The 18,576-nt window shown below is 43.8% G+C and overlaps 1 protein-coding gene across 1 annotated transcript in view; it reads left to right on the top strand.

Annotated features, from left to right (window-relative positions):
• Positions 1 to 11,347, top strand: part of ATF1 (activating transcription factor 1) — a 455,141-nt gene extending 443,794 nt beyond the window's left edge. Inside the window, exons 5-8 of the mRNA XM_044082168.1 lie at positions 2,229 to 2,279; positions 8,558 to 8,569; positions 9,027 to 9,061; positions 10,082 to 11,347. Of these exons, the coding sequence (XP_043938103.1) occupies positions 2,229 to 2,279; positions 8,558 to 8,569; positions 9,027 to 9,061; positions 10,082 to 10,226 (243 nt within the window). The 3' untranslated portion in view covers positions 10,227 to 11,347. The remainder of the gene's footprint in view (positions 1 to 2,228; positions 2,280 to 8,557; positions 8,570 to 9,026; positions 9,062 to 10,081) is intronic.
• The last annotated feature ends 7,229 nt before the right edge of the window (positions 11,348 to 18,576 follow it).

Below are 18,576 nucleotides of genomic sequence, written 5' to 3'. Positions count from 1 at the left end.
TTGTCATCACACAAGTCTACAACTAGAAAAATTTACACTAGTAAGTGGAAACGTTTTTCTTCCTGGGCAGAGGCTAAAAGTATAGACCCCTTTTCAGCTCCTGTACACCACATTTTGGAATTTCTTGCGTAACTCTTCCATGCTGGGTCTGCTTCTGCTACAATTTTAGAGTTCAGTTAGCTGCAATTTCAAATTTTCACATTGGCCTCTTGGAAAACAATATCATGTCTCATAAGCTATGGTAAAGCCTTTCTCAAAGGAACCACTCTGCTCAGGCCCCCAGTGAGAGATCCTCCACCACCGTGGGATCTAAATTTGATTTTAGCTTCTCTAATTTTGCCCCCTTTCAAACCTGCAGCTTCTTGTTCATTGAAGTTCTTATCTTGGAAAACCCTTTTTCTGGTAGCTATTACTTCAGCCAGAAGAGTTTCGGAACTCCAGGCTCTTTCTATCCGTCCCCCATACCTCGTGTTCCACAATGACAGGGTTGCTCTTGGGGACTAATCCTTCCTTCCTAAGGTCTCTTCATAGAGTAACTTGAATCAGTCCATAGACCTTCCCGTGTTTTTCCCTAAGCACTCCAACAGGGCGGAATATAAGTTGCATCAGATTTTCACAGGCCACTACGCTTTTATTTGCATAGAACCAAGGACATTAGAAAATCGGACCAACTTTTCCTGTCTTATGCAGTCAGTAAACAAGGTCTTCCAGTCTCCAAAGTAACCTTATCGAGGTGGTTGACTTCTATCATCACATTCATATATCAGCTGAGGAATAAAGAATTGCCAGTTAAACCAAAAGGTCACTCCACTAGAGCTTTAGCTACTTCTGTGGCCTTTCAGGCTAGGTTGCCCATGGGATCTATTTGTGCTGCGGCTACGTGGGCCAACCCACATACTTTCATTTCTCATTACAAGTTGGATTTGGTTTCCAGGAGCAGAGCTGATTTTGGTTCCACTGTTCTGAAGAGTCTTTTCCGATGAGCCACCCAGGACTGTAGGTGCTAGGGACGCTGTCCCAACCAGCAAGAATGAGGGCGAGATAGACAACTTAACATAAAGAAGTTATGTACCTACCATAACGTTCCATGTTAGTTGTATTCTTCTCGCCTTCTTTCTTGCGTCCCACCCTCCATCCCCCTATCCTAGTGGACCGAGAAGAGTTCCTCTTGATTTTTTTCACTGGCTGAGTCTTCTCTGGCTATTCCTTTCTGACTAGTAGTCTCTCCAGTAGGATTTATGCATTCTAGGATAGGATTCCTTTATTATTATGTCTGCAGTTACTTACCAAACGAGATCTGGGTATCTAGTGCCAGGCATCGTGGGATATAGGGGGGGGCTCGAGCCAGTAAGCATCTCTCAAGCTTTTGAAGATGGCCGAGTCAGAGCCGAGGATCGTCTTCGAACCCAACCAGCAAGAAAGGCGAGAAGAAGACAACTAGCATGGAACGTTATGGTAGATATATAACTTCTTTTTCCTCTTATTCCCTGCCTACAACAGGAGTTTCTTTGGTGGGCGGAGACATGTCACCAAAACAAGGGACTGTCATTCACTGTACCCCCTACCACCCAAACCCTAACTACAGACACATCAGACTATGCTTGGGGGCCCACCTGGTGGGTAGATGCACTCCGGGCAAATGGAGCCCAAAACAGATGCATCTGCATATCAACCAGAAAGAGATGCTAGCTGTTCAGAATGCTCTGACAGCCTTCAAGGACTTACTTCATTCAGGACCACAACTGATAGATGGACAACACCATGGGTATGTGGTACATAAACAAGCAGGGGGGTACACATTCCTACCCCCTTTGCAGACTAGCCATGGCATTGTGGAACACAGCTTTGACTTACCAAATAAATCAAGCTCAGTTCCTGCCAGGAAAACAAAATACTCTGGCAGACGACCTAAGCAGAAATCTTATGGACCCACATGAATAGAAACTGGTTCCACAAATCTTCAGCATGTTAACATGGAAATGGGGGAGCCCAGACATAGATCTGTTTGCCTCTCCCCAAAATTATCAGCTGGAAAAATGTTGCACTAGAATTCATCACAAAAAAGCATGGAAAGTGGATGCCCTATCCTTCAGCTGGAAAAATCTATCAGTCTGCCTTTTCCCCCTCTGCCTCTTCTCTCCAAGGTCTTACTAAAAGTCAGGCAGGAAAAACCAAAAATGATCCTAGTTGCTCCGGACTAGCCTCTAACACTGGTACCCATTTTTAAGGAATATGTCTCAACTTCCCCCTTGGTACTTGCCTCAAATACCTCATCTACTGTCTCAGCAGAACAATCAAATTCTGCACACTCTGCTCCAAACTCTGAACCTTGCAGCATAGCTAATCATTTAATTATTCAAACAACATCTCAGTAAATCTATGATGGATGTCATTTTGGAAGCCAGAAGGCCTAGTACTAGAAAATTTTATGCTGATACTTGGAACCAAGCACAAGGAACAGACACAGCAAAGCCCAGTATTCCTCAGATTTTACAATATTTGACTGAGATGCTTGACAAGGGCCTATCTTTTTCTTCAATAAAAATCCATGCCTCTGTCATCTCGGATCATTACAGCACAGAGCCACCCCTCTTTTTCTCCTCCTCTGCTTAAACGGTATCTTGGAGGGGCCAAAAATTTAAGGCCTCCCAGATGATCACCAACTCCTGCTTGGGACCTCAATTTTGTGCTGGAAAAACTCACCCTGCCTCCTTTTGAACCAGCAGTTACTGTGGATATAAAATTTCTATCTTGGAAAACAGCTTTTCTCGTGGCAGTCACTTCAAGAAGGGTTTCAGAACTACAGGCTCTCATGGCTGTGGAGCCTTATTACATTTTACCCGGACAGGGTGTCCCTCAGGACCAATCCTCCTTTTATGCCTAAGATGGTATCCAGTGTGCCTCTTAACCAGACAGTTCACCTGCCAACTTTTTACCCAAATCTGCAGAACAAGGGGGAGCGGATTCTGCGTTCATTGGGCGTACACAGACAACTAAGAATCTACTTGAACAGGACCAAATCTCTAAGAAAATCTGAGCAACTACTGGTAGCATTTGCTACAGGGTCAGAGGGGAAGACTATAACAAAGCAGACTATTTCTTGACTGCAACAGTGAAACACGAAGAACATAGTACAGTTGTAAATGTAGATGTTAGAGTGTATTCACTGTTGCAGTCCGGGTTACCCACTCACCACCCCCCTTTTTTCTATACCTTTTCTTTACTTCACTGTATACTAAAGCCTTTGTGGTGTATTTGCTGTTAGATGAAGGTAAAGTTTATGTTGCTAAAAGTGCATTTACATTTTTTTTTTTTTTTTTTTTTTTGCTCTCCATTTGGGGGGCACCTGACATCTGGGGCAAGAAAAACTGAATAAAATGGAGTTGGCTGCATGTTTTATACCCCTGACAACCTGACGTCATGGAAGAGGAGACGGCAACCGACGCAGGACCCAAGACTTTGTTGTTCAGGTCGACTGAGGGCAACCTGCCAGCAGATTACCGAAATGTAATGACTGCAACAGTGAATACACTCTAACATCTACATTTATGGTAACTGTACACAACTGTACTGTCTTCCATGCTATAAATTACCAGACACATATGGTTAAATATGCACTAGACCTGGTCTCAAAAGCAACCAATCTCCTGGCCACCACACCTGACTGCCCTACTAAATCAGACATAACATCTAAATCCTCTCGGGCCTCACAGAGAGGTAGCCAGGCATTCAACTAGGTGCAGTTATGACTGCAGAGGCCTCTGCTAGATCAGCAGCTTCTGATTCCATCCCTTCACAGATATTCTTGGCTGCGCCTGCAACCTCTTCCAGATGACTTCAAAACTAAGATTTTGGACGGCCGCTTAGACTAGAACCTTTTGTTTGGTAAACGGTCTGCAGAACTTTTTAAAACCTGCAGGAGAAAAGCCAGGAACTGCAGGTAATCAAGCATTTGCTTGTGTCCCCTATTCCAAAGTATTACAGGAACTACCCTGCTAAAACATTTGTCAGGAGAACCCTTTCCTCTGCACCCCCTCATCCACCAGGCACAAGAGGGGAACCAGAAGGCAAGCATTCACCATTCCTGTCACCTCTCGACCAAGTCCTTGACGGTCCTTTCAGGGTAGAAATGCACCCAACAATGCGTGACTGCCTTGCCCATCTGCACTTGTCTGCCCACCTATCCCACTGTTTACCTATTTGGAAAACCACCACTTCAGACTAATGAGTACGGAGTATCACTCTAAACAGATGCTTCCTTTCCTGCAGGGAGAAGCCCATCCCAAAGCCTGTTCCCTTTCCCGCAAATAAACAAATCCACCTCCTGCCACAAATTCAAGACCTTCAAAAACTAGGAACAGTAGAACATGTTCCTCCAGGGCAGGAAGGAAAAGGATTTTACTCGAGACTCTTTTTGGTCCCCAAAAAGGCTGGCCCTTTGAGACCTGTACTGGATCTATCATTCCTGAACCAATTTCTAGAAGTTCCTTCTTTCAGAATGCTCTCCCTCCCAACTCTACACCCACTTATCCCAAACCAGGCCTTCATGGCCACTCTGGATCTAAAGGAGGCTTACCTGCATATCACCATAAACCCTCCAACAGAAAATTTGTTTTTCTGGACCCTGCTCTCATTTTCAGTGTACAGCCTTACCCTTTGGTTTGTCTACAGCACCCAGAGTATTCACAACATGCCTAGCCCCAGCCATTGCTTACTGCAGGACCCAAGGTATTCATCTACCCCTAGCAGAGACAGAAACCCATCTCAGAGACCACCTTGGGTTCACCACCACCCTTCTTCAAAACATGGGCTTCACCCTCAATATAAACAAATCCTCCTTGCTCTCTCAGCAAGACAGTGTTTCTTGTCTGCAGAATTAGAACAGATCTAATGCGGGCCTTTTATCCACAGGAAAAGGTCCTCTGCCTCTCCACTCACTTTCAAAACCTTTTACTGGAATCCCAGATTTCTGCAAGACAAATTCCTGCGACTCCTGGGGCTTATGACAGCCACCATTCCCATGCTTCCCTTGGCAAGAATGCACATGCGGAAGTTCCAGTGGTATCTCAAGAACGTGTGGTCACAGCACCTACACTCTTAAGAGAAATATATCCCCTTTCTGCCCTGCCTCAAATCAGAGATAAGGTGGTGGATTCAACAAATCCATCACAACCCAGGATTGCTTCTCCAAATGCCCTCCCCAAAACCGTTTTTTTTTTTTTCACAGCTGCATCAGACCTTGGGTGGGGTGCCACCTGCAAGGATTTCAGGGTTTAGGAAACTTGGAATCCTGCCCTTCAAAAGAAACACATCAATGTCAGGGAGAAGACTGCAGTTCTCCTAGCCCTGGAGGCATTTCTTCCTACCCTCCATCCAGGTCCCCTTCTTATATTCACAGACAACACCACAGTCATGTGGTACATCAACAAACAAGGAGGAACCAAAGCCTACCTCCTTTGCAGAATAACTCTACAAAGTTGGGACCTCGCCTCCAGGCACAACCTGTCCCTGCATCCCCTCTCAGGGCAACAAACAAGCAGATGATCTCAGCAGAACATCTTTTCTACAGCACGAGTGGATGCTGAACAGGGAAACCTTTCTAGACATTGTCCACCAGTGGGGTACTCAAGTGGATCTGTTTGCCTCCCCCCAGAGTAGACAGTTAATCACTCCCCACTACCCTGGAGAAGTATATGCCTTCAGCATTCCTTGGCAGGGAGTGTGTTCCTTTACGCTTTCCCCCTTCCCTCTAATCCAAAAGGTCCTACTGAAAATCAGGAAGGACAAACCAAAAATCTTGTTGGTGACCCACTACTGGCCAAGCCAGCTCTGGCTCCCAGTTCACTCACTAGCCAAGGGAAATCACCACAAATTGTCTCACAAGGTGGACCTTCTCACACAAAAGGGAACCCTAATCCATCCTCACCTACAGATGTTAGCACTAACATTCTGTGTGATAAACATCTAATCCCTTTTAGACACCACTGTTCAGAGGATGTGCTTACAGTCCTGAGGGAGGCCAGGAAACTGACTAGAAAATCATACTTAACAAAATGGGAGAGATTCTCAAAATGGTGTCTGCAAAAGGACAGGGACCCCAGCCAGGCTGACCCTTCTCTAGTCCTTGCATGTGTGTGAACTCATTAAGGATGGCCTTTCTTACTCCTCAGTGAAAGTACATCTGTCAGCCATATCTGCCTGCCTCTAGTCCTCCCTTTACTATCCAGACTAGGTGTTGAACTTTTCCATAGAGGGGTCTTACACATAAGACCACCTAGAAAACCCATCCCACTACACTGGGACCCAAACTTTGTCCTGGGAAAACTAACACTTAGCCCCTTTGAACCGGCTAGTAATGTTACTTTACAACTATGTACATGGAAAACTGTACTGTTGGTGGCCATCACTTCTGCTAGGAGAGTGTCAAAGTTGCAGGCTCTCATGGCCTGCCCCCTACACTGTTTTCCTCAAGAACAGGGTGACCTTACGCACTAACCCCTCCTTCATGCCTAAAGTGGTAAATGAGCTATTCTTAAATCAATCTATTAACCTACCTACCTTCTTCCCCTTTCCAACTAACAAGAGTGAGAGGATTCTCCATTCCCTGATTGTGCACAAGCAACTTAGGTGTTAACTAAACAAAACTAAGCCCTTCTGAAAATCTGATCAACTTTTTGTCTCCTTCCACCCCAGGGCTTATGGGCAAGGCAGTTTCCAAGCAAACTATTTCAGGTTGGATCAGAAAATCCATTGCATTCTGCTACTCGCACCATGGCATACCTTTACCCCATGGTCCACCAGAAGTATGGCTACTTTCAAAGCCTTCCTCAAAGGACTGGGCACAGCTTCCATTTTAGAAGCTGCCACCTGGTCCACTATCCACATATTTACCAAACCCTACAAACTAGATAGTCTCCAGTACCGGGGCAGGCTTTGCTAAAACAATCCTGCAGGGGTTTCTGGAATCTTCCACTTCTACCACCACCCTTCCCTCTAACTAGCTGTGGTACTCTCCCACAGTAAGAATACTGCAACATAGGAATAGAAAGACATAGAATAGCTGTGTAAAATCTTAACATAACCATAGATGTCCTTCTCTTCCATGTTGCAGTATTCCATCCCTCCCACCTTCCCCCTGCTTTACGTGTGGACTACTAACCTAGTTCCTAGCTATTAGGAAGCTCTTCCCTTCACCAAGAATAACTAGCCAGCATATGATACTTGACACTTCTAGCTGACACTTATTTCTCTGTTTAAGACTGTCTGGCCTTCAAGTTCCTTGTTTATGGCCCTACGTGTGACATCCTGTGCACCTGCAGCAACCAGGCTTCGGCTTTTGTATAGTGGCCGACTGGTCGCCTGAGACGGGAAATCCCACTAAGAATACTGCAATATGGAAGAGACGGACATCTATAGTTATAAGATTTTACACAACTATTCTTTCTGTTCACTTTTAGACTATGCAAATCCTTCATGAAAGGTGTTTTCATATTAAGGCCTCCAATTAAGAACCCATCTCCCCCTTGGGAGCTCACTCTTGTGTTGCAGGCTCTAACTCGGGGACCTTTCAAACCAGCAGCTAGTTGTGGCTTGAAGTTTCTGTCTTGGAAGACAATCCTCCTGGTGGCTATTACCTCCGCTAAGAGGATTTCTGAACTACATGCTTTGTCCTTCAAACCCCCATACTTTTTCATAAAGAACAGTATCTCTTTACGCACTATTCCGTCATTTATGTCCAAAGTAGCTACCGAGAGCAATGTTAATCAATCCAACCAATTACCAGTGTTTTTCCCCAATTTATCTAATAAAGGGGAATACGTTCTCCATATTCTAGATGTTCATGAACACCTTCGCTTTTACCTGCACAGGACCAAACAACACAGGAAGTCTGATTAGCTTTTCTTAGCTTTCTCATCCAATAGGCTGAGACAAGCAGTGTCGAAAATTACCTTGGCAAAATGGATATCTGATTGCATCTTGTACATTTACTCATCCAAGGGACTAAAAGTACCTAGACAACACTGGGCACATTCTCCCAGAGCTATAGCTACTTCTACGGTCTTCTGTTCTAGAACGTCTGACATTTGTGCAGCAGTGAAGCGGTCTAACAAGCATACCTTTGTATCGCACTGCAAGTTGGATATATCCAGAAACAGGGCCTCCTTTGGTTCGATGGTGCTCCGGCATATCCTTCCACGAGGGTCTTCTGAGATTTGTGTCTAGGGACTCTGACCCTGTCGTGAGGAGCAATTAAGAAGACAACATCAGATTAAAAGTTTGTCTTACCCTAACTTGGCATCTGTTTTGTCTTCCTTCATTTCTCTTCACCCCCCCCCCCCCCCTTCACATCCATCCCCGTGCCTTTTTTCTTCTAGAGGAACCTGGATTATAAAGGGACTTTTATGTCCTATGTTTGAGCCACCTCTGCCACTTCTTGCTGTGTGGGTGTTGAATGATGGAATCAGCAAACTCTATCTGAGGTATCTGGGGGGGGGGGCTTTTCAGGTAGGGGAGAGGAGCTTGAGAGTCAGATCCAAGTCTGTGGAATGTGGCTGAGCCAGATCCGAGGGTTGGATCTGAGACCCTGTTGCGAGGAGGGGTGGAGGGCAACATAGATGCAAGTTATGGTAAGACATAACCTTTTATTTAAATACCAAATGTCATGATATTTATGAAAAATAAAATCCAGTAAGTGAACTATAGGTTCAAGGCCAATAGATAACGTGAAAGAATACAAAAATAAATAACCTTCATTCATAAAGCACATGTAGTATGGTAAAACAAATTTGGAATCTATATCCCTAGCATTTGTCATATCAAAAGTTTAAACCCTTGAATACCTTATTTAAATCTGATTTGTGCATTGCTTTTAAATGTGTAATCCACAAAATTTTCTGTCTAATTCATGTTTAGATTAAATAGACAAATGTCATACACAGCATTGTAGTGAGTGTACATGTGTATGCATGTCTCTTTATATGTGTATATATATCATTTTTAGTTTGCTATTAGAGTTTTCCTTTAAGCTGGTGCAAGAGGTATACAGGTTGAGTAAGAGTCAGTATAAAATGTAACGCTTGACAGAGGCCGAGAATACATTTGGATTGCAGTTTAGAGTTTGCTTTCCTTATCAAGGACGGATGTCAGAGTAGAGGCAAATAGAAAGGGATAGGGGGAGCCAAAGTGAAAGACCAGCACTGGTAGAGTTTAGTTGAATCTAGAACAAAAGCTGCTGTTAAAAAAGGGATAATTAGTAGAACATAATAAATATTGCTAGATAACTATAGGAATCACTCTGAGGAGGAAGTTAGAAATGATTGGGAAGAGAGACTAGATAAGCAATTTAGAGAAACACGTAGAAGATGTGTATGGCTTCCAAATATGCAACAAAATCTGGAAAATGCAGGATTTTTGCTTGAAAGTGTTTGCATAAATATTTTTATACCTCAAGCAAACTCCAAAGAATTTTACTCTGGTAGATTGCAAATGTTAGAGATGTGATTAGGAAGAAAGCAGTAATGGTGAACATATTTTTTGGGAGTGTAATGGCTTGTCAGACAAAACTCCCTGCAGATTACACTGTCAGAAATACTGGGTAATCAAACTGGTGTAACTAAGGAAATTTTTTTTTCAGCTGTCGTGCAGAATCTGAATTGCCTAGACATAGTAAGGGCTTGCTGAGTTTAATTCCTGTGGCTGCGAAAAAAGCAGTTACTATAAAAAATTGGAAATCCGAAGTCTAAACCAACTGTACTAGAAGCAGAGAATGTAGTAACAGTGATAAGAGCTAGAAGCATGATCTTTAGCGGAAAAGTACATAGAAAAAATATGAATTGTGGGAACTGTACATGCAGAGTGGGAAGGCAATAATTGAATGAGCTATGTAATGTGATTGACAGTGACTATAGATTTGTGATGTATAATGTTTGCAACTGAAAATATTTCAATATGGTTTAGTTTCATTTATGTAAATGTATGATTGCCTGTGTCATATCTGATGATTCAAAAAGAGCTTTCTTGTTAAAAAAAAAAAAAAAAATGTAATGCTTGAGTGAAACTTATCTTTACTTTTCACTTGCAGAGAAGCAGCCAGAGAGTGTCGTAGAAAAAAGAAAGAGTATGTCAAATGCCTAGAAAACCGTGTTGCTGTTCTGGAAAATCAAAACAAAACTTTAATCGAGGAGCTCAAGACTTTAAAAGACCTTTACTGCCACAAAACAGTGTAATAGTGGCAGGGATTGTGTACCACTGACTGAATCTTGGGCTGGGGATTTTTTATACTGAATTTTAAAACTGGTAAATGGGACAGCGATGAAAAGCCAGAAAAGAAGAAAAAAGCAAAAACATTAGAGATCCTTCTAAGACCCATCTAACAAAATGGGTTAGTGATCTGTCCAGTATGGCATTGGTGAAGAGAAGGGCAGCATAGGGCCTTCACACACTGAGCAAAGGATTCTACTGTTACTCTTGGACCTGTGTGAAAATTAAGACTGGGCTCTCACCCCTTAACATGAGCAGTCATTTTGGGAACAAACTTGGAAAGCTACTTTGGCCACCTATACTGCCTTTGATCTTGAACAGTGATGTAATATGCAATATGTATTTATACCTGAACAATTTTTTCCTTGTGACTTGCAGTATTTTAAAAGTGTACAAACACAGATTTTACTACATGAATATATAAAGTCCTTGCCATTGGCTGAATGTTAATTTTCAGTGGCATAGACCACAGAGCCTGAGACTTTAGAAAAAGTATATGTGAAAGGAATTCCCCTGTAGTCACTAGATTTAAAAAGTGACCATGAAGAGCAATCGCTTTGTAAGCGGTAGACAGTAAGTGTGCTTATCCCAGTTTCTCTCATGCTCTTTTTTTCATTTAGAAGCGGATTGCTGTTTGTATTGTTGCAGTGTTCCTTTTTAATGCAGCAGCTGGGAACACCGTGTTGCAGTGCATTTAACAAACTCTCTTGCACAGTATTTAACTATACGTTAACACACACGATTCCTGTGCAGGATTTGCTACAATACCTGTTCCCTGAATAGAATCTTTGTTTACTTATTGCAGATTGCCATCAGTTGTGACCTTTAACTGTATACTATTTTATGAATTTCAGTTGTGTTTGCATAAACTATTATAGGATTCTGAGGCAGAGTGGGCATCCATCATTTACTGGACCAGGATACGGTAAGGAAAAAAAGACAAAAAGTTTACACTGTGGGGTAACCTGCAAGCTCTCTATTGTTTTGCTTATGCATGAAGCTGCTTGGAGCAGATCTTCATGCTTTGTAATATACAGGTTTTTGCACAGGTAAATGATTTAATAAAATACCCAAGTTGTGTACTGAGTGTTCGTTTAGGATTCTTTATATAGTGTGCATTAGCTTTTCATTTTTTTTTTGGTTTTCTGTCTATAAATGTTAAAATCTGCTTCTTGGATATTAGTACACTTGGCTACAGAACTGGAGATTCAAGTTTAAAACTGGTTTGTACTCGTGTGGTTTGACAGTATGAGTAGGTTTAAAGTGTTCATGTTAAGAGTCTTTGTAGCAGGAGATATCTGATTGGGATGTCCATGTTCAGGTGGATATGAATCCCTTTTTCTGGTTATTAATTTTGTATTTTTGTCCCCACTTGCTGAAAAATCAGCTCTTCAATGTCCTATCTGTTTTTTTTCTGTAGGATGTTAGCTGATTGCAGGATTCCAGCTGTCATGATTTTTGCTGCGTCTCTAACCTTCCCCCTTCAGTGACTGGCATGTGCAGTCCCGTATACAAGGGCCTGTTGTGCCTTCCTCCGTGTGCATGCACATTCTTGCAATGATTTGTGAAGACCACCATGTAAGTATGGCATGGCAGAGTCATGTGCATGACCCAGGCCCGTATGCTGCATGTTCTGCACCTCTTTTCTAGTAGATGCTGCACATAAGACTGGACTAACTTACTTCTTCCAAGGTAGATGATTTGATGTCGGCATTTCATTCCCACCCAATTCTGCCTGGCCTTTTCAGCACCTAGGCTGCTGATTGATATTGAGTTGTAGTCCAGACTTCACCTCTTCAAGCCATAGCCCAGCTCTGCGACAAACTTTTCAGCAAGAACAAGGTTGTGCAGTCCCAAGCTATGGGCATTAATTGAGATCCAAATATCTATAAAACCATCATCTCCGGATTTTTTACTGCCAAAAGTCAGTGGTCACTCTCTCATGACTTCAGTGTTATTTTCAGGCTTTTTGATACTGGTACTAATGTCTGATCCGATGTTAATCTACATTCCATACTGATGTGCGTCTGTTCCGTCCTCGGAACTGAGTCTGCCTTATAACAAGCTTGTGCCAGCCAAAAAACTTAAAAGCTAAGTTTTGCCCATAGTGCCCCTCTGTTACCTTGGATCTCATTTGCCACATACATATCAAGACGTGTCAAGCCAGCTCTCAGTTAAGTACAATAAAAATTATTCTGAAACCTCTTTTTTCCACAGAATTTCTCTTACTTTTGTAAACCCTTCTCTTATTAGTCGCCAAACTTTTACCCCCTATTGAGTGAATTTTTTCTTGGCTCCTTCCCAACTCTGTAATCTTAGTACCATCATTGGCACAGGCTTTCCCTCTCTCTCTACTTTCTTACCTCTTGAGGTAGTCTACATAAAAACGCTTTTTTGTCTTTTCATTTAGTTTGTATTGTATTTGTCGTATTTTGTTGATATTAGATAAAAAAAAATTGCTTTTACGTTGTTCCCACCATGTTTGAGAAGAAAGGGACAACAGGATTCAAGCAATGTGACCAGTACAGTCACAAAATGCCTAATTCGGACACTTGTGTATCTTGTGTCTACTGTCTGGGTGTTCGGCATCTATCTGTTCAATCACCTTGTGACATTTATAAGGGGTTTGGTTTTTGTACCCTAAACGAGAGGAAAAACAAATTGATTCTTAAAGGCATATTAAAAGCACAATTTTCATTGGCTATTTCTGGGTTGGAGGGCTCACCCTTTCCAAAGAAAACACAAAAAGTCAGTCTGTTCCTTCACCTCATTCTGGTGATGGAAAGTCTGAACCCAAGCCAAACATTTTTAAATTGGCGCCAATGACTTCAACTGCAGGACCTCAACTTCTGAAGCAGTATGTATCCACTTCCGTGCCATCTTCAGTAACACCAGCCACGGCACTATCTACTGCATCGACTATGCCTTCAACTAGCACTTCAGCTCTATCCTATCCGGCACCAACAATAGTAAATCCAGCACTGGTCATGCCCCCGCCTATAAATGTTACTGGTCTAGAGACCATGGTGCCAATAGAGAGCCTGTTGCTTGGACCCAATACTCTCCCACGGCCAATCCATTCTTTGGGCAGAAAATATAGCCCTTTTTTGGAATGGCCTGATTCTCCGTCTGGGATATCAACCCGATCTTCCAGGAGCCTGTTGGAATTGGACATGGTGTGTCCTGTAGATGAGCTGCTGATGGCCAGAGAGATTAACACCTTCCAGAACTCCCCTACCAACCAGAGTTGGGAGTTTTTCTCCACAAACTCCTGCATATTCGTCTCCTTTGACCTCCTTACAGCTATCGAAGCACTCTGCACAGATGCCTATTTCAGTTCCACTTCTTTGGTTCCACTGTTGGACCTCACCGTGGTTCCAGAGCCGACCCTTTGGTCTTCGGCTCACTAGGAGCCAAGCCATCCTCAGGATCGTGACTGGACTTCAGACACTATATCTCCTAGTACTGCGCCAATTTTTCTACAGCGCTGTCTACTACAGTTCCGGGAGTCTTGTCGGTACCAAGTCCTCAAGGGTTCCTTCCTTGGGAGTGGGACTGTCACAGCGGGGTGTGACCCCGGTTCTGAGGTTGTCCTCCGTTCCAGGCTCCCATCCCTCTTCAGGCGGACCAGCTTTCCAAGCGATGTAGAGGACTCTTGCCTCCGTAGGCAAACCATCGGCATCGGAACACCAGATATGTCCTCTCTCTGAACTGCAGCCGACACAGACCATCACATCAGGACATCAAGCACAAGAGCTTCAAGATACCCTAACGCAGGGTGCCCTCTCTTAGGAGTCCATCAGAAACCCCTGCTGAAGAGGCACCACTTAAGAGGTCGTGCAAGAGGAAGCATGTGGACTGCCCAGAAGAGTCCCTCACTGAAGATACAGACTACAATGAAGGGAAGGGGTCCCCACAGTCACCCCCGTAAATGGGGAGACTTGAAGCCCACCAACCCTTCCTCTGAGGAGTCTGTATTCTTACAGGCTTTTCATACTTGACCATCTTCTTGGGTGACCCTGCCTGCAGACGAACTAGTCCAACTCGTGCAGTGCGCATGGAAGAGTCCTGATACTATTGAACCAATCCCCCAGAGACCAGACAATTTTGTCCCGGCCTGAAGGAAGTACACATTGGTCTAAAGGGCTGCCGATAATTGCTGTGGTGGTGACGGCCACTAGGAAAGAGCTCACAGAGGAGAGCCAGGCTGTCCACCCTCCCAAACAGGGAGTCTCTGGCGGTGGACAGGTTAGTGAAGAGAATGTTTGCCTCATCGACTTTTTCCATTCAGTCCTTTAATTACTGGGTACACTTTACTAGGCTTCAGAGAGACCTAATCTCGGAACTCTCTGGAACCTTAGGAGCAGTTTCTGACGAGGTACGGGACAAAGTTGCCTCGCACCTTGCGACCCTGGAATCTATATCCAGTTCATCCATGCGGTTAATCTCACACTAACGATGGGGTGCTTAGAGCTGCGGTTTTAGGCATTGAGACGTCATGCCTGGATGTAACTTTGCAGACCCTTTTAAGTGTTCCTTAATGCTCCAGTGGAAGCTTCTTGGCCCAAAAATGAAAGACACATTAGCCAGATGTGGAAAGGATGGCAAGACCCTGTCTGCTGTGGGCATATGTTTTTCCACCCTTCGATCCTACTGTAGGAATTTGAGGAGTGGAAAGATGTGGCACAAGAAATCCCAGGGTCCTTTCCATGATACGTGGCAAGTTTACTCCCCAGGGCAGGGGGGGGGTAGGTCATCGGGATGATGCCCCTACAGAGGCAGAGGGGATCTGCATAATCAGGAGTCCAGAGATTTTCTCTGGACAGCACTACCAGCACTCCTGAAGAGTGGCCCGATTGTTTTCCTCTGGAAGCAGTCGGGGGGATGTTTTTCTCTGCACCACCCTGCCTGGCAAACAATCAGATTCTTGGGTGCAGAGTGTAATAGCCAGAGGTTATCACTTAACCTTTAATATTTGTCCAAAGCCATTAAGGCACATTCCTCAAGTTCCACCTAGTCAAAGGGAAGCAGCAGCTCAAGAAATACGAATGCTGTCTGTCATCCAAGCAGTCCCACCAAACTAAATAGGATCCGGGTTTTATTCAAGGTTCTTTTTAGTGCCAAAAAAGACAGGGGACTGGAGACCAATTTTGCTTCTCAGCATTCTGAACAAATTTGTCAACCAAACAAAATTCTGGATGGTCATGGCTCAGTCTATCCTACCCTTCGTGGAGAAAGATGACTGGATGTACTCAATAGATCTTCAGGATGCGTATTACCACATAAAAATGGACAAAAGCTCCAGAAGATTTCTTCACTTCTGGCTGGGAGCGAATCATTCCCAATTCCGGGCGCTGCCCTTTGGACCCTCTATAGCCCCCAGAGTGTTCACCAAATGCATGGTATCAGCTCACTTGAGACTACAAGGATTTAGAGTGTTTCTGTACTTGGGCGATTGGCTCCTTACTGCCTCCAGCAAGTGTCTACTGGTTACAGCCTTAAACTACACTCTAAAACTAGCAAAATACCTAGAAATCTCTCTAAACAGGGAGAAATGCAAGTTTACTCCTCCTCAAACTTTAGAATTTATAGGAGCAACTTTCGATACCCAATCTTGCCTAGACTCCCTGCCAGATAACAGATTAGAAAGACTGAGGTCCCAACTCCGGGTGATACTCTCTCAAAACAAGGTTCCAGGTTGGCCTTTCCTTCAACTTTTAGGACCAGTGGCAGTATCAATTACAGTAGTTCCCCTAGCGAGGCAACACATGAGACTTCTTCAGTGGCTCCTGCTAACACCGTGGTCCCTTACGCACCTTCCTGTGTCCTTTCAGATCTGCATTACAAAGCAATGCAAACAAGATTTAACTTGGTGGATGAAGCCTCAAAAAGACTTATGGAGTTGCCCTTTCTCCCCACCTCAGCCCAAGGCCACAGTGACCAGAGACTCTTCCGTGTTAGGGGGGCATTTTCATGGAAAGACCATCCAAGGCACTTGTTCAGCCACGGAGGCCAACCTGCATATCAGTGTTCTAGAACTGAGGGCAGTCCTTCTAGCATTGCAAGCTTTCCAATCTGTTCTCCCATCAGGAACAGTTGCTGTCCAGTCCAAAAAACATGTCGGTGGTCTGATACATCAACAAACAAGGGGGTACCAAGTCCTGCCTGTTGTATCGAGAGGCCATGAGAATTTGGCAGTGGATGATAGCTTCCAACCGCTTTCTGATAGCAATGCACATTCCCAGGAATCCAACATGTTTGCAGACAAACTGAGCAGATGTATCCTCCTGCCTCACAAGTGGTCCCTCAATTCAACCGTAGCGGCGAAGTTCTTCAGCCGCTGGGGCCAGCCTTGCTGTGACCTATTCGCCTGTCCAGCAAATCACAAATGCAGCAGCTACTTTGCCCTAATTCCCTGTTGGGGAGTCTCCGAGGGACGGTCCAATACATGATTGGTCCACGGGACTTCTGTATGCTTTTCCTCCCCTTCCCCTGATCCCTCACTTTCTAAAGAAGGCCCCTTTGGGAAGCAAAGTAATCCTCATTGTACCCTACTGGCCCCAACAAATCTGGTTTCCCTTCCTTTGGCCTCACCTAGTATGCCAATCATGGATTCTGGATCCAACTCCAGAATTAATCTCACACCCGCAGGGGTTTATTCACCCAAACATATCCAGCCTCAAGCTCACAACTTGGTTTCTCCACGTCCAGTAATTGCCAGGCAGAATAACCTTATCTCCCCAATAGATAACATTCTTCTGGCTTCACATAAAACCATTCACCAGGAAAATCTCTCTTGGCAAGTGGAAGAGATTATTTGGTCCTGACAAAACTAGACCCTTTCTCAACTCCTGTTAGTGTGGTTTTGGATTACTTGTCAGGTTATCTTCATTCAGGAGCAGCAGCCTCCACCGTTATAGTACATTTGGCTGCTATTTCAAACTTCTGTAATGGATTCAAAGACTCATCCTTAATCTCCCCACGTCTTTGTAAAACCTTCTTGAAAGGGGTCTTGCATGTCAGACCACCTTTCAAAGAAAAGATTGAACCTTGGAATCTAACACTAGTACTGCAATCCCTGATAAAGGGGCACCTTTCCAACCTGCTGCCACTTGCAATGTAAAGTTCTTATCCTGGAAATCCCTACTTTTAGTAGCCATCACCTCAGCAAGAGGCATATCCGAGCTTCAGGCCTTGTGCATAAAGTGCCCTTACATGGTCTTCCATAAGGACAGTGTGTCACTCCGGGCTAACCCTTTCCTGCCCAAAATTATCTCAGAATTGATGATTAACCAAACCATTGACCTACCAGTCTTTTTTTCCTAACTACTCAAACAAAGGAGAATACTGGCTTTGTTTGCTGGATATACATAGACAATTACGATTTTATCTGGACAGAACTAAGTCGGTATGTAAATCAGACCAGTTGTTTGTTTCCTATTAGGTTCCTAAATTGGGAAACTGTTTCTAAAGTAACCTTATCTAAGTGGTTGAGAAATTGCATATGTTTTGTCTACCAACATAATCAAATTTCTCTAACAAAGTCAAAGCACACACTACCAGATCAATAGCGACTTCTGTAACCTTTCACTCGAGCTTCAATGGATATCTGTGCAGCTACAGCTTGGGCTACCTCTCATACCTTTATCACTCATTACAAATTGGATTTGGTCTCCAGGGGGAGAGCATCTTTTGGTTCAGTGGTACTCTGGAACATCCTTCCATAAGCAACCCCCCCCCCCCCCCAGGACATAAAGTAGCTGGAGGTCCCATCAGTAAGGAATGAATGAAGATTAATATCAGATAAAGAAGTTATGTTCTTACCATAACGTTCCATCTGTGTTGTTCATCTTCATTCATTCGTTACGACCCACCCTCCTTCCCCCCCTGAATGGGCTCCTGAAGGTCTGGATTTGGTCCAAATCCCACATTAGGGGACCTGCTAAGAAAAAGTCTTAGCTTTCTTTATTACGGGCAAACTTGATCTGAGGTAACAGGGAGAGGGCCACTTTGGCTAAAGCTTAGCTCTAGAGTTTTTTGGCTGGGACAAGCTTGTTAATCTGAGGACGAAGCAGACACCCATCAGTAATGAATAAATGAATGAAGATGTACAACACAGATGGAACGTTATAGTAAGAACATAACTTTTTTTTTTTTTGTGACACTTGTATGTAGTATATTTAAGTTAATATTCTTTGTCTCCATCAGATCTAGATCAAACAATGGGTTTTGTAAAGAAAAGAGTAGTGCTTTTGAATCCTGTAAAATACATCTGATCTCTTAGGAGTTGGATCCTGGAGTCTGGTTCCTTTGAGT

Source organism: Protopterus annectens, chromosome 9.part0 (genome assembly GCF_019279795.1).
Source record: "Protopterus annectens isolate FY-2018-M chromosome 9.part0, PAN1.0, whole genome shotgun sequence".
Lineage (NCBI taxonomy): Eukaryota > Metazoa > Chordata > Ceratodontiformes > Protopteridae > Protopterus > Protopterus annectens.
This window is presented reverse-complemented; position numbering and strand designations above follow the sequence as displayed.